At 47.8% G+C, this 23938-nt stretch overlaps 1 protein-coding gene across 1 annotated transcript in view; it reads left to right on the top strand.

The window, feature by feature from the left end:
* Positions 1-3398, top strand: part of LOC142590969 (uncharacterized) — a 3482-nt gene extending 84 nt beyond the window's left edge. Inside the window, exons 2-3 of the mRNA XM_075703339.1 lie at positions 1349-2086; positions 3206-3398. Of these exons, the coding sequence (XP_075559454.1) occupies positions 1349-2074 (726 nt within the window). The 3' untranslated portion in view covers positions 2075-2086; positions 3206-3398. The remainder of the gene's footprint in view (positions 1-1348; positions 2087-3205) is intronic.
* Positions 3399-23938: the final 20540 nt, after the last annotated feature.

Genomic DNA, 23938 nt, shown 5'->3' with positions numbered 1-23938 from the left:
CGGTCTGACGGAGGCCAGAGTCCGTGCCCGCTTTGGATTATAACGTCGCGGCTCGTCATCCTGTTCTGCGGCGGTGCTAGGTGGATGTACGGGAATCGCGACCGGGAACGCGCGGGCCCAGAAGATTTTCCGAAACGTTAGCGTTAGGCTTGGCTCTGCAGAGTAACCAGCGGTGAGGCAAACGGTTGAGATGGGCAGAGGAGAAAGTTCCGGGAAAGCAATGACTGCAGCAAGCATTCGATGTTCAGAGTCGGCTGCCAGAGCCACCAAAGCGCCAGGTTCGACTCAACCATAGCTGCGAGATCATGTTGGTCTTCCACTGCTCCGAGCCGTCGGAGCGTAACTTACCACTGATGCAACAAGTTTAAGCGCTAGCTTTACTTAAGAAAGGGGTAATGACTGGCGCGGTAATGAGCTGATATGGTAGACAACGTTCTCAGCAGAGAACGGTTCCGGTGGAATTAAATTGTAATAGCCCCACCGGAGCTGTAGGAGAGAATTGGGTATTTCCACTCAACCGCAGCCTCAACTTTCTCTTCTAAGTTTTCAATGGTGACTTCGTCGGAGGCTGCCGTTCTGCCCCGACGGATTAGAACGGTGTGGCTTCCACTTTGTCAGGATCATTGGGAGATGAAGATGCTTCAGCAATGTAGCACGCAGCGCGACGATCTTCTGCAAACAAGGTTATTCGAATATATGAGTGTCCGACGACCACCCGAAACGCTGAGCTCGCTTCTTGCGCTGTACTGTTCGGCCAAAAGAACTTGGTCGAAGAGGAGACTGAGCGAATGCCTTAATGAGTACAAATCCAGAGGTGTGGCTGGCATATCATTGGAGCCCACCTAGGGCAATGTCGAATATCCAGACGCGCAAAGGCATCGAAATTACACATTCGTAACCTTCTTTACAGAGGATACATTTCGGACCCATCTATTTCGGTGCAGGTAGTTTTTGGAAAATGGTGAAGCACACATCAGTAGGTGATCTTGGGCAGTCTAGAAAACGTTACTACAGTTTCTATTTGGTAAAAAAGATCTAATCACTTCATAACTATGGTCCCTTAACTGCAGTCACTATTGAACCAAACTTTCGCATCGAGTTTTGACTGTCACCAACTGTGATACTTTGGATGTGATGCCGGGCGCACAATGAAAATCTGCAACGGAAACTGCACTCAAATACGCGCCTTATTCGCAGCGTTTGAGGAAGGGCCAATTAGGTGTCAGAATTTTGCAAATTACGAACTTCGCCATTCACGTTCAATGGCAAAGTTTGTACGACTTATAAATTCTGTCACATTTTAAACTTCTGACAATATGTCTTCCCTTTCCCCGATGACACCTTGCAGAAGCTTGCCATCTTCCTCGGCCTCGTCGCCACCTGCCTCGGTGGATACGTCGGCGGCCTGGGCTACGGCTACGGCCACGGCTACGGCCACGGCCTCGGCCACTATGGCCTAGGCTACGGTGTCGGCCACTACGGTCTCGGCTACGGCCTCGGACACTACGGCCTCGGCTACGGTGCCGGATATGGTCTCGGATACCACGGTCTCGGCCACTACGGTCTCGGTTACGGCTACACCGGCCTCGGCCACGTCTTCGGTGGTGCCTACGCCGCCGCTCCGGCCGCCGTCGTCCACCACGCTCCTGCCGTGGCCGTCGCCCGTCCGGTCGCTGTTGCCGCCCCCGTGGCCGTCGCTCGTCCTGTGTTCCACGCGGCTCCCGTCGTTCACGCCGCGCCCGTGGCCGTCGCCGCTCCGGTCGCTGTAGCCCGCCCCATCGTTCACGCCGCCCCCGTGGCAGTGGCCGCTCCGGTCGCTGTAGCCCGCACGGTCGTCCACCACGCTCCCGCTGTCGTCGCTGCTCCGGCCGTCGCCACCGTCGCCGCTGCTCCCGCTGTCGCCGTTGGAGGCTTCGGCCTCGGCTACGGCTATGGTGGCCTCGGCTACGGACACGGCCTCAGCTATGGTCTCGGATACCATGGCCACGGCTACGGCCTCGGCTACGGCTATGGCCTTGGCGGATACCACTACGGCCTCGGAGGACACGCCTACGCCCTCTACAAGAAGAAGTAAACTACTGGAATGGTAGGTGAACAACCGATTCAGCTGGCCCATGCCATAGAACCTACGGAGTGTAATGATTGCGCGGATAACCAATTGCACGCCGAAAGTCGGTGCGTAATTACTAGGCACTGCTTCCGCTTTTATTTGTACCCAATTAACCTAAAATATCTCATTCATCTTTGCCCAGCTAGCCAACGCAATAGTTTGTGTGGAGCGTAGCCAACTGAGAGTATCTTACAAGCGATCGCAACTACGGGAACCCTTGCTGCGTCAAGGACGCACTTAACGTAGCTCAGGGCTAGTGGAATCGTGTTTCTTGCAACATAAGCCCACCCTGGTAGAAGAAGAAGAAAGCGAACGCGTCTCGGTAGTAATTAAACTATGAGGAATTGCTCCTTTTGGCATCTTTCAACTTCGTATGCTTTGCTTCCTCTTTCACAATCCGCGCTGACGCTGGCGCCCGTACGTAGTCTATTGAATTTCCCAGAACGTATGCAATTATACTGCGGTCCAAGTGAATAGCACCGTTCAACTTCCGCGAATACTTCACATCTGCATATATTCTTGTCAGTGTTACATAGATCGATGGTGCAAGCCTAAGCCATTATTCCTTCGGAGATATCACAAAGACCAAAGCTTTCTTCTGGCCAACGCAAATCTCGTAACTCTTCAGGAACGAACAGGCAGAAGAGCCGTGTTGTTGTACAGCAACTAGATACGCTAAACAAGTGACCTCATCGTTTTGTCAGTGATCTAAACTTCGAGAGAACGGGTGGATGGCACACGGATTTCCCGGCAGCTAGGTCATAGCTCCCAGGAACCCACTGCGAGTTACAATACTCTTTCTTGACAGGGCAGCTTTCGGGTCTTTTACTTTCTAACCTCACACATGACTTAGCAGTTTCTTTACTGACCACTCATATGTAGAGTGGGACTTCGATCCGCCATAAAACATACAGAAACACGCGATCAAGAAATAAAGAAGTGTGCCGAATCCGCAGCAGCCGAGGAAACCCAAACCAAAGCAAATCAAACCGAAATTCAGCTTTCCTTGAAATGTTCGAATAAGATCGCAGTTTCAGGCCGTCGTGATTCCAGCCTTCTGAAGTCACACCTTTCCCTCTTGCGTTTCTTTTTCAGAACCAACACCGCGGTATTCTATCACCGGGCTCCCGGATGTTTCCAAGACTCCGGTAGTTCCATCAGCACCGGTGTCCACGGTCACGCCAGAATATCTCCCAAGTCTTGAGGCATCGCAAGCCGTCCGGGAGAGCGGCCATGTCGCGAACCCCTATCAAATGTATAAATGTTCTCACGTCAACGTACACGTCTACGTTCTGGTTGTCAAGTCCTTTTTCTTTCTTTCTTTTTCTTTGCAAATACTACCAGAGTCTCGTCAGATTCGGCACGCCAATTGATATCGTCACGTGTCGTGCTTTACATTTCGTAGGCATGCTAGGCATCCCCGACGCAACAATCTTGGCAAGAAATTGCTAGAACTATCTAGCGAAAGCGAACACAGTTCTGAGTGACACAAATAATTGGAAGACGTCTCGTCTGGTCTGCAAGTAGATTCGTATTAGAAATGCACATAAGGGAACGCCGATCAAAATGGTGTTGTCGGAGGGGTTAGCCGTTTTGGCTTCAACCAGAAAGCCTTGTTCTCTACCGTCTTCCTTGTGCTTCCGTGTGGATCACACGGAAGTACACGGAACGCCATTTTAGTCGGCGTTGTGGTTTTTGCGATTATAATACAATTCTGAGTACGTCCACAGGTTGCTTCCAGGGAGCGCGTCAAACCATGATGCTCCATGACAATAATAATGGCGAGTTCTTTTTGGCTGATGCCAACAGATCCCTCCTATTACCGCTCAAAAGAAACGCTTTCAGCCAGACTCTATACAAAGGTTGATGGGTGGCGTTGCAGAAGTTTCGAAGACCCTTATGCAACTCAAGTTTGTTCTCATCCCGGCGAACATTTTTTTTGAGCAAGGCAATGTAAGAATTGCGCAATCTTCACAACCAATACAACGCACAGCATGTGAGGGCGTAGTATGCTGAAAATTTGTGTAGAAAGACGATACTTTGGAAAAAGGCGAACTAAGTCATAAATAAGGCTTACTTTGACCCTGGGTGGGCACATAGTACAAGATCACACTGGAGAAGTGTCCGTGGTACTTGTGATGAAACCTGAACAAGCTGAGATTTGGAGGACTTTTTTTGTGCACAACTTTGGACCATCAGGTTAGCATGTGTACACACTAAGGCGACTGTACATGCGAAGTGCACAAGCTAACCGCAGCACCCGAGCGATCAGCCAGGGGTGTGGTGAACTGGATCTACCTCCAGAACCATGTACAGGTAGATAAGGTAACTTATTTCTCACGACATATATTTCTCCATATTATGAATCCCTCTGATACCATTACCTGCCTCGACAAGTGAGCCTCCTTTCCCTTTACAACATCACCATCACCATCATCTTGATCAGTCAGAAGTCACTATGATTTGCAGGCAGAAACTGTTGAGTTTTCTTATCCTATATTATGATGTAACGGGTCCTGGAGGGGCGCCACTCAAGTCGACGAGGAATGCTCCTCGGGAGATTAGAAATGCTGCGCCTGCTGTTTCCTGCGTGTTTCCTTCGAATTTCACGAACGGACAAACCTATGGACATTCCTTGACTAGGGTATATGAACACGTTCGCTCTAGTTGGGAATTCATTGTTAAAAATTAAATAATGGGGTTTTACGTGCCAAAACCACTTCCTGATTAAGAGGCACGCCGTAGTGGAGGACTCCGGAAATTGCGACCACCTGGGGTTCTTTAACGTGCACCTAAATCTAAGTACACGGGTGTTTTCGCATTTCGCCCCCATCGAAATGCGGCCGCCGTGGCCGGGATTCGATCCCGCGACCTCGTGCTCAGCAGCCCACCACCATATAGCCACTGAGCAACCGCAGCGGGTGGAATTCATTGTTGCTAAGCCGCTCCGCATAGTGGCAGCGCCCACCTTTGGGTTAGAGTTCGCTTACGTCATGCCATGTATTCACGGGCACGCCGCTCCACCTCGTTTCAATCTTCTCGCAAAGAAGCTTACTCTATGTCGTCTCGGCGTGGCCGAGCCCCGCCCTTCCCAGCGCCGACCTATTAGTCCAATCCGCCCGAGGCATCGAGTTATCGAGATTCTTTTTTTCTCTTTCTCTACCATTCCTCCCCCTTCCACAAGCGACTCCCGGGGAGGTCGGACTAAGCGATGACGGGGGTAGCAACGCAAGGTTAAACAGCAACAGAACTGTTCCGCTAATGGAGTTTTTGCATAGCGTCGATGACGACCGGCTACGATGCACGCGATCATTTTACGGAATAAGGTGGCAGGCGTCGCGAAAGCGCTTTTAGAACACGGGAGACCCGCCGCAGTGACCACGTAGTTACGGCATCTCGCTTCCGAGCTCGAGCTCGCTGGTTCGAATCCCGACAGCTGCGGCAGTGTTCCTTTGGGGACAGAATGCAAATGCACTCTTGCATGGTGCTTTGGGTGCATTCACGAAAACAATCCAGGAGGTAAAAGCTAACTTGGAGTCTGCCCTACAATGTGCCTCATAACTCACCGTGAAGTTTTGGCACGGCAAAATCTCGTATTTAATTAATACGGGAGAAGCCCGCGCATGTGAACAAGATCAGAAGTCACCGAAAAGTAGAGCCGCATTGTCGATAATTGTCTTGACGCTGCCATATTGTAAAAAAAAACATTGCGATCGTACGCAAGCAATAATACGATGCGCGCGCATACGTGGCATTAAGTTCCTCTCTGCGCATGCGTAATCGGCAGGAACACAACGCTCGCATGCGCTGTTATGACTGACCTGTCAGATGTGAGAAGCATTCAAACGCGCTTCCCCACGTCAACATAACTGCCCTCTTCTTCGAAACAGCGTCACCATTTTCCCCGTGATGACACAAAAGGATGGGCGAAGGGAAAGACACGCCACAAGGTCAAGACGACGCCACCCCGTTCTCCACGAGCTGACACAAAAGGATAGAAGAAACCGAAGGTCAAGACGACGTCACCCTTTCCCCCTGGGTGACACCAACGATGCCAAAAAGAAATACAGGTGACAAGGTCAAAACGACGCCACCCCGTTCTCCACGAGCTGACACAAAATGATAGAAGAATACGAAGGTCATGACTTCGTCACCCTTTTCCCCGAGCTGACACAAAAGGACAAAAGAAGAAACCGAATGTCAAGACTTCGTCATCCTTTTCCCCGAGCTGACATCAACGATGGGCAAAGGGAAAGACGGGCTCCGGAAAAAGACGGCGACGACCCCAGGACCACCAGAGGCTCTTAATGTCATGTTGGCCCCCGTGTTAAAAAAAAGAACCGCTTGAGTCTCAGATGAGAGTCACATCCATGTGACTTTTTTTTTCATCATCACGACACCCGGCTTCATCGTCGTTCACTGATTCCTGGGGTGAAGACCCACTTCACCCTGCCGAGGTTGTAACAACTGGTTGGCAGCGACGGGATACCTCAGCATTCGTCATGGCTTCAGAAGAACGGTGGGCGCTTGACTTTACTTGAGAATTTGCCAAGTTATGGCTCGTGTGTTTTCTAAAACTAGAAATTAGTTTTGTACCTACAGGTTCCTGTTGAAAGCTTCCTGACGTCACAGCAGAGTAAGAAAGTCCTCGTTCGGGATTAACCATGGATTTAAGCAAGCGGAAAAAGCCAGAGTGGTTACTACAACGTGAAGAGCTGGGAATTGAGGTCGGGAAAAGTCAGAAAAGGCCGCAGCTTATTGAGGCTATTGAGAAGTGTGGGGCTCTTGAGGACGAAACTTCTGAAGTATGGGAAGAAACAGAGAAACGAGCTGAGCAAGCTGAACAAAAAGCTGCAGAAGAAAGCAAAGAGCTGAGAAAGCTGAAAAAAGAACTGCAGAGGAAATCCAGAAGGGTGATCAAATTGCTGTAGAAGAAAGGCAGAGAGCTGATCAACAGGAAGGTGCGCAAAGAAAGGAACGAGAGGAACAGAGAGTTCACGAACTAAAGCTAAAGGGACTAGACGTGCAGCGGGATCTGGCCAAGACATGAGCTGGCCATGCAATCGACAAATAACATCTCAATAGATGAAAGACGTTCAGGTGAAGCAGGAGTAAAAATAAGGGATCTCATGCTGTCGTACAAGGTAAACAATGACATGGGATTGTTCCTCGTTACTTTTGAACGAACCTGCGAGAAAAACGGGTTGACTCCAGAAAGTTGGCCACAACAGATTCTGAGCATTCTTCCTGGTGAAGCAGCGGAAGTAATTGCAAGGCTAACGAGAGACGACGCAGGTAATTTTCAGAAAGTAAAAGTAGCGTTGCTAAGGAAATGTCAGCTCTAAGCGGAGGCTTTCCATAGTCGTTTTTGGGAGACAGCTAGAACACAGGGCGAATCTTTTCAAGATGTCGCTTATAAGTTGAAAGTTAATTTAATTGAGTGGCTAAAAGTGGAAGACGCGTTCGATTGTCATGGCAAGGTTATTGAGTTAATCTGCATGGAGCAGTTCTACGGGTCCTTGAGCGAAGAGATGCGCATGTTTATTCGAGATAGGTAGGGCGAAAAGGTCTTAGAACGTGCTACAGTGCTAGCAGATGAATTCACTTCACGTCGTGAATCCGAGAAAACGCGTGTCAGGCCATTCACTAAATTCAGCAAAGAGGAAAACAAGCACCCCATTCACCACGAAAAAGCTGGAGGTGGCACAAAAGACGCGCAGCCCGGCAATTCAGGAGAGAATAACACCGCAGTAAAAGACGAAAGAAAAACAGACAAAGCGTTTGAGGCTAGAGAAGCGGTCGTCTGTTTGAGTTGCCAGGAGCCTGGACACCTTGCGACCGGCTGTCGGAAGCCTAGAATTACTTTTTCTTTCGTGAAAGGCAGCGACGACAACTTGACCCTCTTAGAACCCTACCTTCGCGACGTAGTAGTGAACGGAATGGCGTGTAAAGTACTTAGGGACTCAGCTGCGACCATGAACATTGTCCACCCTGCGTTTGTGAAACATGAGGATTGCACCGGGGAATATGCGTGGATCTGGCAGGTAGTCGAGAAGAATAGTGTTTGCTTGCCCATAGCCGGCGTAAGGATTTTAGGGCCGTTTGAACTATTGCTGACTGAAGGAGCAGTAGCGCCAAATCTGCCGAAACACTATCTCTACTTATTTTCAAATCACTGAGAGGTGCTGTTGAAGAAGAAGGGACTGAGTTTTGGCGGCCATACGGTCCAAGCTCTCACGCACTCAGTAGCTCAAGAGATCGCGGATGGGATAAATCACGGCAACGAAGCCAAAAATATGCCTCGTGAATGTGACATTCATGAAGCACAGCACATAGCTAGTGAAATCAGTGAAAACTTCAGACTTACTGAAGGTTGTTGAAGGAATCGCGACGGAATAAGGGAGCGATTACGTCGCGAAAGCAGAAACTAGGACTATTCCGGAGGACGTTGCTTGCGGAGACGAGACCAGTTTATACAGTCCCAAAAGGTTCAAGGAGGCGCTGAAAAACCCCCTCGTACCTCCGCATTTGGGCGACCTTCCAGAATAACCAAAAGGAGAGGAGAATGCCAGGGTAGTCCAGCAGTGCAGGAACCCAACGCTCGGGAACTTGAGAGGCGCATTAGGCGACCGCATGGCATGAAAAAAATTGGTTAAATAGCGCAAGATCAAGCGAGTCATGTATTCGGCTCAGCATAGAATAGCGAAAGTCGCCACACCGCAGCCCGTAAGACAAGCGAGCAGGCCATCACGCAGAACTTCAAAGGGCTCGTTGTGGCGGGTGACTAAACGAAGGGGTCACCTACAACCAATCAGAACGCGTCTCCGCGAGTAGGGGTGCGACTGAAAGTTTCAACCAGGCGGAGATGTGCGTGTACGAACAGGCCAACTCAGATTGTCACTGCAGTACAATGCGCCGCGAGAGGGAGGGGAAAGGGTGGCTGGCAATTCTTCCCGCGTTTACTGCCTCCTTTTCAGGGACGAAAAAGCAAGCCGCGGGCACACAAAGTGACAGACGACGACACAGGGCAGCATGTGCCTTGCGCCCTTTGTTGTCTTCGGCGAGGCCCAAAGGCCTTCAGACAGCGATCCAATGGAGTGCGCGTAAGAGGTAATAATTGTCGAATTAGGCGCATCGATAAGTTTATTGCGTGTTGTAAGGGGCCCCTTTTCGTCCTTTGCTTTTCTTAGAAGGCATTTTGTTTGACCGTCTTGAATTTAGAATTAACGCTATTCCAGGGTTTCACCGCGCTCTCAGTCTCTGAACAAACGTGGCTTTCTAGGAAAAAGGAAACACAAAAACGTTAGGCATTAGGCTGGCTGAAATACGCACTGAAATCTGGTTTTCTCCGTTGTTAGTTTTCAGAAATCTCGAGCAAGGGCTGCAGGTACGATACTGATAAAGCTTTAATGGAAGAACGTGTGAACTTGGCAGTTCTCGTGGTTGCTGGGGTGCTCGCGGTTTGTTGTGCCTTGCGCTGGGCGTGGTTTATTTCCAGAAGGTGTCACCAGGCGGGCCTTGGAACGATCGGCGAAACGAAGCAAGAAGTATGAGGTCTACCGGCCTCTTCGAGGCGCTTGGATACTGCAGCCCCTTCGAGACCTCCTGTGGCGGTGGACGGGCTGTTATGATCAACCTGTCAGGTGTGAGAAGCATTCAAACGGGCTTCCCCAGGCCAAAATATTTGCCCTCTTCTACGAAACGGTGTCACCCTTCCCCCGGAGCTGACACACAAGGATGGGCGAAGGGAAGGATAGGCCACAAGGTCAAGACGTCGCCACCCCCTTCTCCACGAGCTGACACATATGAAAAGAAGAAGAAACCGAAGGTCAAGAAGACGTCGCCCTTTTCCCCGAGATGACACCGAGGATGGACAAAGGCAAAGACAGGCTCCGGAAGAAGACGACGACGACCATAGGACCACCAGAGGTTATTTAGGACCGTGCTGGCTCCCGTGTTAGAAAAAGAACCGCTCGAGACTTAGATGAGAGTCACATCCATGTACCAATGAAGTGAATACAATCTTTTCTACTTTTCTTTCATCATCACAATGCCCGGCTTCGTCGTCGTTTCCTGATTCCTGCGGGGAAGAACCACCTCACCCGGTCGAGATTGTAACAGTGCGCATAACACCATTGCATGCGCAACGTGCGCAGTACTAATGCTCCATAATATTTAATGCTAGAGGTTCTATGCAGTTCTATATGAATATCTGTTTAGAAAAAGTTTACTTCAACGAAAGACGATACGAACACTCAGTCACAATGACGACACAATCCCACCACGACGATAACATATACAAGGTACGAAGCATTGTAGCAGAGCAAGGCTTCAAAGAAGTGTCTGTGTCCAAACTCACTAACATTTAGCCACATATACCCACGGACACACGCAGTTACACATAAAATAATTGTCAAATCATATGAAATGATGTTGAATATATACCGTGTTTACCGGCACAGCAGCGTTATTAGGCATTAGTCCGTGCGATAGAGGCCAGAGAACAGCTGACGTTTTACAGAAGCCCACCGATTTCCGGTATATTGCAATTGCAGCTAAGCTCATTCTTATAAATAAATTTTTTGAAAAAATTTCGCGAAATTATATATACATGCACTAGAGGCACGCAACCCGTTTCTTTATTTAAAAACGGAAAAAGAAACATCCACTACGCTGAACGCTATCGAGAACATCCACATTTTTCTCCGCAATGTTGACCTAAAGTGCATGAGACCAGAGAATCCTTGGGGTCGCAGGCTGAGTGGAGCCACTGAGGGCATTTTTGAATAAGGAGGTTTATACCAATCACTTCAAACACTGCGCGCATATTTGCAAGCGCTTAAGGCAGTGAGTGCATCAAAAGCAATAGTGCTGATGAAATTACCGGGATTGAAAATGTTCCGCGTACATCTTGGAACAAGTTCCATTAGGCATGCGCTGCAAGTTTGAATAATACGCGTAAAGAGTCTCAGTAAATTGAGTTGGGAGGTAGCCCGCTCGGTGTGGTCTCGGGGCCAGTATGCCGTCGTGCATCGGGTTCGCTTCTGTCACTGTTTTTCTCTGTTGTACGCCAGTATCCAAGTAGCTGTACAAGTGCTTTACAAGTATGGTAGGCACGAAATAGTTGTTCCCAAATGTGACACTCCTGTATACACTCTTAAGCAAAATTACACCCTTTTGCCATACAACGATAATCGTCATCTGTCTTGTCCGCATTTCCTTTCTTCAACGCGGCGAGCCCGGTACTTCCCAGTAACGAACGGCATGCGCGTTATCAGCATGCCGTTCCCGACAGGAAAGTAGCGTACGCGGCGTTTTCAAGAAAGGAAACGCAAGCAAGGCAGATGACGATTATCGTTGTGTGGCAGAGATTCACCCAAAAGGTTGTACCTTTGCCCAATAGTGTAGCGACTTCTCGCACGGCGTCTACATTCTGGGAACTTGACAAAACTCGCCGAAGAATGCGAAATTCCTAACCTGTTTTGCAGGTCGTGCGCTTTTCACGATGCTGACTCTGACGAATCAAATGTCGTGAAATCGGATTTCCAACATACAGCTTTTACGACCATTTCGCCGCGCGGTTAAGTGCTCGTGCTTTGCGGAACGCTTGCTGCGTGCGAATGTCATTAGCTCAGTGTCCGCTAGACCTTGAATTGACGTGCGCCATTAATTTGCAGCGAGAGCGATAACACCGACAAGGAGAGATAACGAGAAGTCTGGCAAAAGCCCCGACGGTGACGTGGCCTGTGTCGCCGACACGCGAGCGTTTAAGACAAATTAATCGGGTTAGGGGTAACGAGTAGCGCGACCAAAGGTGATTAAAAAGAAACAACAGAACGACTGGACGCTTTTTTCTTTTCTAACAGCACAGTGCCAGTGGCATTCCACAGTTCGAGGCTGAGTGTGGGACGATAAGAGGTGGTGAAGGACATTAACCGATGCTGTCGGGCAAGCCAAGAGTGTGATTCACCTGCGTGAGCTACAGTTCCTTATAAAGGCGGAAGTTCGTTTAGCTTAGCAAAAGAAAAGAAAGATTTAAACGGACATTATATAGGAGGACTATAGCCTGTTTCATGCAAGGGTGTCGCGGTTAATTTTAGCCAATGTTTAAGAGAACGCCCAATCATTCCAGGAGGGTGCGGCTAAATACTTGTTGCTTAATAGATGCGGATGGGCTGGTTTGTGAGCCATGATAGTGAAGCAGCGCAGTTAAAAACTGACACGCTCACGCACACATACCGGCCAACATTATCGAATGCCTGTTTTCGGCTGTTGTATGAAGCAAGTCACACATCATTTTTTTGTTGTATTTCGCTGAATTACATAATCAGTCAAGCATAACTGACCAACATTTCGAGTATACAAGGGGGAACTTCCATTGAGAAGGTTGTAGAGCATTGCTTGCTAGGTACCTACTTGCTAGGTAATAATTCATTTTTTGCATGTAAAGGAAAGCCCGCGAAGTATGAAAAATGAGCTCGTGACACGATCGCTCGCACGTCGCGATTTGCGAACAGCACATTTTGCCTGCACTGTAAAATAATTTTCAACCTTAAAAGTGAAAAAAGGGGTGCAAATGTGTTGTATAAGTCACACTCCGAGGGTGTCCTTTGTATAAATCACACCGTAAAGGTGTGAGTTATAGACACATTTACACCCTTTTTCATTTTTAAGGGTGTAAATTATTTTACAGTGTGGTCGTTCTGCCGTTTGAAAAGCGACTGCGCTGCGACGCAGGCGTCGGCTGCAGGGCTTACGCCGGTGATGTGGCTTCCTCGCCGCGGTTCATGATAGCTATGACCGGAAGTGGCACCGCACCAGGCTAAATGCGCCGTTCATTCACACACGATACGTTTGAGAGCATCGCAATGAAAAGCATGTCACGCGCTTTCTTTTTTTTTTTCACATTTCGCGGGCTTTCTCTGGGAAGCATGAAAAACGATTACCATAAAAAGTATGAAATTAAAAGGTGCTGAATCAGATGTACCCGAGAATACTCTACAATTTTCTCATGGGAAGTTCTGTCATAAAGTGAATACTTGCAAATTCGGTTAACTAATCTTCACTAAATATTGTCACGCGTGTCTCTTAAGTTTGGAGTGAAAAGCGTTATCGCGTGCGAACGCTCGCCTCGAACATACCGCGATACCATCTTCCCACTTTACGATGGACCCATCCGATCGGGCAGGACAACGCGCACGGCACCCAACGTTAGTTCTACGCATGTTCAACGACAGCTTTTAAATGCTCGCCGCGCATGAAGCGATGGCTCTCCGTTCGTCGAGCAGCGCCCGTTCGCGCAAATACGGCTGTTACTCGACTAGTTCCTCTGGTTTATGTGGGGCACAAGTTCGCCCCAATAAACATTTGTCCTGCTCCCCGCTCGGCTTGTGCAGTTACCAGCGTCGAGCACCACCTCAGGCAATATTCCATTAAGCACAACAGAAACAAAAAATAGCGTGACTTACTGTACAAAACAGACAACGACAACCACTTAGTCGCATCCTCCTTTAGAGTGCTCCGGCCTAAATATTAAAGCGAAAGCTTTACTGGCAGGGAGCTTGCGATTTCGCCGTGGCCGTGTTGCTAGGAGGCACATGGCGTCACACCGCGTTCCTCGTCGTTGCGCTCGCCTCCGCTCGCTTCGCCAGCTGCGTCGCATGCCTGCTAACATGTCGGAGGATTGAAAAGGAGCGCTCGCGTGCGCCGCAACCACAGTTGAGGCGGCAGTATGGACGGCGACAATTCTGATAAGCAGGAGGAGGCCTGAAATCGACATCGGAACGAGATAAAGAGGAAACGAATCACCCAGAAAATTTGATCATTTTATATTTGTTGACATTTAATTTTATTAATCTTCATAATACCATTTCTTCATGGTTACACCATGAAGAAATGGTATTAAGGTCAGATTGAAGTCGAAAGGAATCATCTAGGTTAGTTATTCCACGATAAATAACAGTCATCAGCATAAAGACGGATGTTAGACGTCAATTTCTCCGGCAGATCATTAATGTGATTAAGAAATAAGATAGGCCCAAGGACTGAGCCTTGTGGCACACCGGAAGTTACGAAACATGTTGGTGAAACGAAATTGTTAGCGGATACGAACTCAGTTCGTTTGTAGAGAAAGCATTCAATCCACTTAAGTAAATAAGGGTCAGTGTTAAGTCTGCTTAATTTCAGGAGAAGGAGACGATGGCATACTCTGTCAAAAGCTCTTTCAAAATCTGAAAAGGTACAATCAATGGAAGAACCTCGGTCTAGAGATCAAAACAGGTCCTTAGTAAACATGACTATTTGTGTCTCACATGAAATTTTTTTTAGTGTGCTACCTGTACAACAGAATTGGGCAGGTAGTTCTAGCGCCAAGAACCGCCGCTCGTACTTTCTGTGATGATCTTTTCTTCCATGTCGCAAACCTTCCCGTTCCTCGCTCTTTAAACAACCAACCTCGCACAGTCATCCCCACCGCTATGCGCCCTTGAAATCATCGAACAACGACAGCTTCCCGTACGACAAAAAAGGAAGTTGACGAACTGCAAGTTCGGATGACTGGCATGCAGGAGCAGAGGCAAGCGCAAATGATGCAAACACAGACAAAAATAGCACTAATAGGGTCCTTACGCAGGCCACGATACTGCAGATTTTGAGCCATCTTAAGCCGTCTGGCGCGCTCTCCATGCACACACGGCACTGTAATGAAAGCCTCTGCAACAGATACCCTGCCCTGAACAGAATCCTAAACGATGACGCGCCTACAGGAAGTACCCCTAATCCCTGACACCATGAACTAGGATGGTGTCGCAAACTTGAAAGAAAAAAATATTATGTGGATCTAACGCACGTGCTGGAATCTATGCTGTTAGGAATGGCCGGCCGGGGTGGCAACGTGCCAGCTGTTTCAGCCCGCTGCTCGTGCTTCGACCGATCCGCGGTGGCGGCGCCCTTCAGAGAACGAGTGAGGCCGACAACGCTAACCGACCATGCGCCGCGTTTGGAGGATCGGTGACGACAGCAGGGCTGGCCACGTTTGGCGCCCCGTTAATTATTGGTTAACTTCCCGGGTCGTCATGGTCTCTCTGCGGCAGGAGGAGCCTTACTGGCAAAAGGGTGCTTTGCGGTACGGGGGCCCCAGGATTCGTCACAGTCGGCTGACAGACGTGGCGACTACAGGAAAAAGGCAGCTCTGGAATGTGGCGGCGCCGGCTGGGGTCGGGCGTGACCACCTGACTACGGGGACGCCAGACAATGGATACCACGACGACTGCGCTGCAAAGGTCGTCTGCCCTCGAGAGAGCACTGAAACCTGTGCGGCTCGTGTGTGTGAGCTCTCCTCCAAAAAGGCGTGTAGTCTGCGATGCCGTCGAACGATGACGTCGAGCGGAGTGTTTATAAGCAGCGATTGTTGGCTGCTAAAGTGTGCTCGTTGTTGTGCTCGTTTGCTGTATGCTTTGTCTTGCGGGCTCCATTTGGGAGTCACGCTAGACTGTCGATGTATGTGCTGTTTAAACTAAATGATGTAAAGAAACCCTGTTCACCTAGTTCCTCCCAAGTTCATCTCTACGACCTTCAACTCCTTCAAATCGTGGCAGCAGCGAGATCGTCCGACAACTTCTACATCTGGTTGACAGCGGTGGGATCGTCCGACGAACCTAATAATGCTTAGCAAAGCTTTCGTGAAGTCGCGAATGAAATGCTATAATTCTGCCGTTGCGGGTACATGCATCACAGTAGGAACCCTCATCATAATAAACAAATGGCGACCATCTGTTGCCACAAAAGAAGCGTGCAAGCTAGTATGGCCTAATAAAACCAGAATAAAAAATAGCGCCCATAATATTGGGACTGTAAATTAACGGGTGGTCGGTCAAGAAACGGGTGGTCACGCTAACGCCAACCATCTCTTTCAGATGATCGACGCGTGTAGAATGTGATTACGATTTCCATAGATGGCATCTGTCCACAGTGGGGGATCGGCCAGGAAGCGTTTCTGTGCGTTGATTATGACGATGTTTACTCTACCATAGCACAAAGCCATAACGGGCGTTCTCCAAGTAGGAGGTGGTAGATATCGTGTCAATCCAGACCAGCTCTCTGAGGTGATCGGCACGTGCTGATAATTATTATGATTTTCACACTGTGGGCACATACCCCAAACGGGGAGCTGGCCAAGAAGCAACCGGCGCATTTAAAAAATATAGGAAGAAATGAAAAAAAAAATGAAAGCCCTTACAGGATTTGTCCCATTCCGTAGCAAGGGCACGCGACAGCATACGAGCGCTCCAGTTTTCTTTACGCCGAAGAGGCAGGAATGAAATGGGCTAATTTATGGCATTTCACCAACCACTTCGCACAACTCTTCGCTTCACATAGATTCCAACATGTGCGTTGGATCTGCATAATTTTTTTTATCTGTACTTGAAACACTGCCATCGACGCTATACGCACTTTAACACCGCGAAGAGAGTTCGATGATCGCGCTAGTATATAGGCAGGCGCGTTCTACACCGAGCGCCACCAAATCTTGTGGTCTGCACACTATACGCTCACGCAGCGCACGCCCTGAACGTGGGTTCGAGCCCCACGAGCCGCCATGCGTACAAGGCGCCGTGTCCGCGCTAGGGTGCCTCCTCTATTCACCTGCCGCTCCGTAAGTAGACACATGGAGCGGCCAGACAAGGCGCGGACTAGAGTGCCTCGATGTGCTCACCCACCGCTCCAGAGCAGACGCGGACTAGAGTGCCTCGACGTTCTCTTCACACGCCGCTCCAGAGCAGACGCGTAGTAGGGTGCCTCGATGTCCTCCTCACCCGCCGCTCCGTACGAGGCATCCTAGCCAACGTGTGACGTGTGACAACCTGCAAACGAATGGCAAGGTGCACCCGCGAAAGTCACACCATATGCGATGTTTCATACAACAGGTGCAACGCTGTGGAAGCTACGCAAGCAGTGCGGTCTCCAAATTTTATCACGCCGCGCGTTCCGTTTATGCTTCGCTGGGTGCCAGCGGCGTTCACTCGCATGAGCAATCACGTGAGGCTGCCGCGACGGGATGCAGGTAAAGAAACGAAATGTAAATTGATATAAAACAACGTATTAGCAGCCGAATTAGCGCGCGGTTTGTCTGCTTCTAAGAGTAAATTCTCATTTTCATTCAGAACTGACCTTATATAAAGAACATTTTCACAAAAATTGGTCAAAGGACAGCGAACTGTTTGTAAGTGCGAACGCAGCCACTGCAAGAAGTATCTCTAGGCTCCACAGCGTTGCACCCGATGTATGACACGGAGTATAAATTTGCCCGTCCGGTAGGGGGTAGAAAGAATTTCGTATGTGGGAACGCGATACGATTTCAAGAACGGTTATGACATGCACGCTCGCTCGCTGACCCACCGAAAAAACAGCCGGTTTCAGAGCCTCGGTAGTCTCTATAGTCTGCTTTGCACTTCTTTGCAAAACCTTTCTGCAAAATGTGCGCAACGAAATGGCACATGGATGTGTGTGAGAACATTTATTGAACAGCATACGACCTTTTATCTTTGCCACACAGGAAGGGTGTGTCATTGTTTGAGAACATGTATGAACGTACGCAGCAGGATGGAGAACCACGGCTTGCTTTCGCGCTGCATGATCAGCTAGGGGATGTACTGGCTAGAGAGATAGAATCGAGAGACGCATTGCTCAACTAATGGGTGGGGATGTTTGCATGGCCATATGTCTCTTTTTTGTGACTTGAGCTTCATCAATCACTTGGAGTTCCGAAATTCATCAATCCCGGTATTCTGAAACGACCCCCGTCTCGAAGCACTTCCTCCACTCCACTGAGTTGAGCAGGGCTATGTATCTCGGCTGAAGAAGACGTTACGCTTCTAAAAAAATAGCGATGAATTCATTGAAGCGCAGTGACAACTGCCGAAGGGCGGCGCTGCCATTCCCTACCATTCCCTAGCCATTCCCTACTATTCCCTAGCCATTCCCTACCATTCGAGTTTGTCAAAGTAAACAAGGAGGTGAGAAGGTGGGGGGGGGGGTGGTTTAAACGATACGGCATCGACTTCATTTGCAGGCTGGCACGAGAAGCGGGCTGGCGACTTGGTGGTCGCGCTGTTGCTTTCTTAGGGGGCCCACGGGCACTCAGGAGGTCAGTGTAGGTAATAATGAAGAACGTCTCCTAGGGGAACGTGAGAACAGCATCGCCGTCAATAACAGAAAACGGAGGAAAGCAAGATAGAGAGCTCGGCATGCAATACGCTACATAAACATGCAGGGCGGCAGAAGAAAGGAAAAGTGGGCAGAGATTGAGGAGCAGGTAAATAGAGAAGAAATAGGGGTGTATGCGGTTACAGAAACGCACCTTAGAGACTCGGAAGAGCCGCCAGTGATTGAGAATTATGTTTGGGAAGGGTGCAACAGAACTAAGTCGGAAAGAAAGGGAGGGGGAGTCGGAACGCTCATCCATCAGGGAGCCAAATGGAAAAGAATAAATTCAAAATGTCAAGCGCAATTAAATGACAATGAGTGGGAAAAAAACTTGGCAGGGAGTTACGTATATATGGACCGGAAATAATTGCACAGAAGAATAAAGGGTTAGTGGAATGCATAAGCGCTGATATTAAGGGTTTCGGGAATGGTGCTGAAATTATCCTATTAGGTGACATGAATGCCCACATACAGGATTTATATGGCTATACCGACAACAACGGCAAGTCAATGCCTTTGAGAGCAACATAACCTCGTTATCATGAATACAGGGCCTAAGTGTGAAGGGCAGATCACGTGAGAAGTGGGAGACCGGCAATCAACCATTACTTACTGTCTGATGACAGAAGGAATTCATGATAAGTTGAGAGAAATGGCCATTGATGAGGAAGGGTATAGCAGCATAGGGAGCGGCCATAAACGCATCCTTTTGAAAATGGGATATGTAGTTGGGAAAGAGAACAAGGAGTGCAAAATGGCCAGTCCAAATTTGAATGCTGAAAAAATAACAAATATAGTCACTAGAGTCGAGGAAGAACTTGGCGAATGGCCAAATAAAGAGTGGGAATATAGTGAGAAATGGGCACGGGCAGGACACGTAATGAGGAGGGAAGATAACCGAAAGTTACGGAGTGGATTCCAAGGGAAGGGAAGCGCAGCAGAGGGCGGCAGAAAGTTAGGTGGGCGGATGAGATTAAGAAGTTTGCAGGGACAACATGGCCACAATTAGTACATGACCGGGGTAGTTGGAGAAGTATGGGAGAGGCCTTTGCCCTGCAGTGGGCGTAACCAGGCTGATGATAATGATGATGATGATGATGATGATGATGATAGTGAGCTTCTAAGTGTAATAACGACAGAAATACGGAAAGAGAAACAATATGTTCGTTGGAAAGGAATGAAAAGAAACCGAAAAGCTGGTGGAACAGGGAGATACGAGAAGCGATCGCCGAACGACAGGAAGCATCCTGAGAGCACACTGCAGGCAGGCAAAGAAGGCGCAGTTGCCGCAGGATGAAGCAACCAGTAAATGGTAAATATACCGGGAGAAAAAGTATATGGTTCAAATACTGGTGAAAGCAAAATTAAAAGGTGAAAGTGAACGTTGGTTGTCAGAAATACGTGAGAAAAAGGAGGTCGCAACTAGAATATTTTTGAACCACATAAAATTAGTAGGCAGGAAGTCAACAACAATACAACAACACATCCTAGACGAAGATGAAAACAGACTGGAAGGAGAAGCGGCAATAAATGACATCCGAAAAATAGCAGCCGAATCTTTCCAAGGCAAGGATGAGGTTCTATTTGAAGAAAAAAAGAGCATGAAAGAGACCCAGGTGGAAAAGGAGCTGGTACTGACAAATTTGAACTGGAAGAAAACTGAAGAGAAAATTCCTAAGCGCACAGCCACAGGGCTAGACGAGGTTCCCGTTAGGCTGATTAATGAACTAGGACCAAAAAGTAAGGAAGCTCTGGTGAAAGCAGCGGAAAAAAACTTTAAAGCCTAGACGAATACTAGACAGTTGGCGACAAAGTAGAATGAATTTAATTTATAAAGGTAAGGTGGAGAAAGATAGAATTCAATCGTATAGACCGTTGACCATTACATCGGTGATATACAGGCTAGCAATGCAGGCAATCAAATTAAAGCTTCAAGCATGGACTGAGAATAATGGCATTTTGGGAGAACTTCAGAATGGCTTCAGAATAGGTAGGCGTTTAGATGATAACTTATTTGTTCTTACTTAGTGTATTGAAACATAAGAAGTATAAATCAGACCGTTATATGGGGCCTTTTTAGACATTACAGGAGCCTACGACAACGTAGACCGCAACATCTTGGGGGACATTCTGGAAGGGGAAGGCTTAGGTGACGATTGTCTACAGGTTTTGAAAGAGATTTACCTAGAAAATACCGTTTGCGTTGAATGGGAAGGCATCAGGAGCGAGGAGAAAGTTGATATTATCAAAGGACTGAGGCAGGGGTGCCGTTTATCCCCACTGCTGTTTATGATGTACATGGTGAGGATGGAGAGGGCGCTAGAAGGAAGTAATATCGGCTTTAATCTCTCATACAAACAAGCGGGTACAGTAGTAGAGCAGTAGCTTCGTACAGTAGTAAAGCAGCAGCTTCAAGGTTTATTTTGTGCGGATGACATTCTGTTGCTAGCTAACAAGCAAAGTGATTTGCAACGTCTGGCGAATATCTGTGGACAGGAAGGCAACAATTTAGGTTCGAAATTTAGTCTTAAAAAATCAGGTGTTATGCTATTCAATGAAAACAGTGAACAGACAGTGGCGATACAGGGCCAGCAAATACCTCGGGTAACAGAATATAAATACATTGGTATATGGATAAACGAAGGCAATAGACATATGGAAACACAGGAAAAAACATTAACATTGAAGGGGAAGAGAAATGGCAGCCATAATGACGCACAGAGCGCTATGGGGATGCAATAGGTACGAGCTGCTCCTAGGTATGTGGAAAATTGTAATGGTTCCAGGACTTACTTTTGGAAATGCGGTTGTTTGCTTTAAATCAGGGGTACAATCAGGACTCGATGGGAACCAAGGGTCAGTGGGTCACCTCGCATTGGGCGCTCACGGGAAGACTACAAATGAAGCTGTGCAGGGTAATATGGGCTGGAATAGTTTTGAAGTGAGGGAGGCTCGCAGTAAAATTGAGTATGAAGAACGACTGAGGAATATGGAAGAAAGTAAATGGGCTGGGAGAGTGTTGAGGTATCTGTACAGGAAAAACATTGATTCACAGTGGAGGAAGAGAACTAGGAAGCTTACCAGCAAGTATGCAGCCTGTAGGGTGGGTAACACAGCAACAAATAACGTCAAGCGGAAAGTCGATCAGAGAAGCTGAAATAATCTCATGGGTGACGGTAATGGAAAAGAAACCTGCCATGAGTAACTACTTAAGAGGAAAAAACAAAATCAGGAAAGAAACAATTTATGATAACTCAAAGAGAAGCTCATTACTTTTCGAAGTGAGATCGGGATGCCTTAGAACACGCACCTATAAAGCGAGATATAAGAAGAAAGAAGAAGCATGTGCTTGCTGCGGTAAAGCTAGGGAAACTATGCAGCATGTTTTATTAGAATGTGAAGACGTCTACCCAGCGGTCGATTTAGGCACCACTGTCCTCCTTGAAGTTCTTGGGTTCAGCGAGAGCAGTGGAAAAGTAAACATGTCCGCAGTAGGGATTAGTAAGAGGCGATTGGAGGATTGGTGGAAGAAAAGTAGGGAAACGACAAAAAACAGAGACGTACAAAAGCACAGTTCGCAATAGGGGATCAGAAAATTTTGTTGTGGGAGTTCGGTGTTTTTTTCTTCTTTTTTTATTGTTTAACCTAGGTAGGACATTAGGCAGTATAATAGCAAGCGCTTGGTGGCGCAACCCACTGGCCCGTTCCAAAGGGGACGCTCATAACATCCATCCATCCATCCTTCGGTCATAAAATTACAGATATATCGCAGTGCGCGGAGAAGAACGACATGCTGGGGGAACTACTGACTGAGTTCAGACCATGCAGACGCCAACATTATCAATCTTAGCGCTCAGATAAACGACACTGTATATGCGCTAATGATTTGTGACACGTGATTGTGAACGCCAGGCGCTCCAGTTGCTCGTCGCGTCGTCTGCTCCGTTGTCCCCCGAGAAAGTGGCAGAAGTGCGGATCGATAAATCGCAAACTCACAGCGGACGTACTGACGCATTTATGTGGACAAGTTGGTGGAATGTGGATAGTTTGGCTAGTTGGTGATTAATCATCATACCTTGCTGGTGAAGGAGCGCAGTGACGAGGACACGGCGAAGACACATAAGAATACACGACACTCGCTGCTTTTTTTTTATGTCGTGTATTCTTGTGTGTCTTCGCCGTGTCCGTGTCAGTGCGCTGCTTCACCAGCAAGGTATGATGAATACTGACACATACTGCCCATTGGCTCTTCTGGTTGTCTCACACGCCCTGTAGCCTTTGCTGCCTTGTTGACAGGAGGTAGTTTATTGAGTCGCGTTGCATATCTAGAACTTAAGATGCTCTTAATTGTTCACTACGTTTTATCAACGTCATACAATTTACAAAGTCACATATATAGTTCCGGAATCATAAATTTGTAGCGCTCACTTGAAATGCTGATTCTTTAGTCAACACATTACGATCATAAATACCGTAGAACAATATACAGTTAGATAAAATTTGTAACGCACTCTTGGCAAACCAAATTTGTTTGTCTTTTACTGTTCTGTACACATTCTCTTTTCTTGCATGTGGCTGTTCTTTATTTCGTTCATTATGATACAGCTCGCATTTGAAGTTTACCTCCCATTATTTTGAAAAATCTTGATTGCCAACGTCATAAAGCGCGCGTTTTTCTTATTCCTTTGATATAAAGCCCCATAGCAAAAAGTGTAATTTTCTACATGGTCGGGAACGCTGCATCTTCGGACTTCTTGCTTACTATATATACTGCTATATTCCTGCTTTTCTAAATGACAGATGTTACTACAACAGTAACTAATCGCAAGAAATTTTCTTTAAGGATCGGAGTATTAGATCTCAGAGTTTAGATGTTCGTGGCGCCGTCTTCCATCCTGGACGGGCTGAGCTGCCTTTGAAAGAGTTCATATTAAGCTGTATCTTTTGGGTGCAGTTAGGCCATTTTTTTGCTTGATGTTATGGTGACCTCATATTGTCTCTCTTTACAGGGGGCGAACTTCCTATCGTTTTTTTTTTCATTCGAAGTATCTGACTCCTTGCGGCACCGTTGTCCTAAAGCAGATTAATCATTTCCTTTTAGCTCTATGTCGTTTTTCAGCTCGTGTTATCTTTTGTATGCAGAAACTTCACTTGCATTCGTCGCCAGCGTTTCATCTGAGCCTGTTGCGGGAATTCACTTATCGTGTCCTTCATGTTTGCGACAATTTCGCAGAACGTCGATGGTCGTTCGGCCTGCTGTCCCTTGTGTTAACCGGGGTTGTAATAATTCCAGAGCATGCTTAACCAATACGTTACCAGTTCACATCCTTGAATAATGCCGTCTCGAGTTATACTTGAAGTTGTTTTAGTGCATACTATACGCGAAATATAGGCTTCGAGTTTGGCAGTCCTCGTCTTCCTGTGTTTCTAGGCGACTGAAGTATTTCTTTCCTTACTGACGGCGGTTTGTTCAGCCATAAATATGCATTTACCAGTGTTGTGATACGATTTACCGCTTCCCGCGGAGGGACAGCTTGTCATGTTACAAAGAATGCCGTAAGCATAAGCTTTCGTTTCGGTGACGAATTTTTTTCTTTAGTAATAGGCCCGATGTTGCTACGTTTC

The sequence above is a fragment of the Dermacentor variabilis genome, chromosome 8 (genome assembly GCF_050947875.1).
Source record: "Dermacentor variabilis isolate Ectoservices chromosome 8, ASM5094787v1, whole genome shotgun sequence".
In the NCBI taxonomy this organism is placed as follows: domain Eukaryota; kingdom Metazoa; phylum Arthropoda; class Arachnida; order Ixodida; family Ixodidae; genus Dermacentor; species Dermacentor variabilis.
The sequence above is the reverse complement of the archived record's forward strand: the minus strand, read 5'-3'. Positions and strand labels throughout refer to the sequence as shown.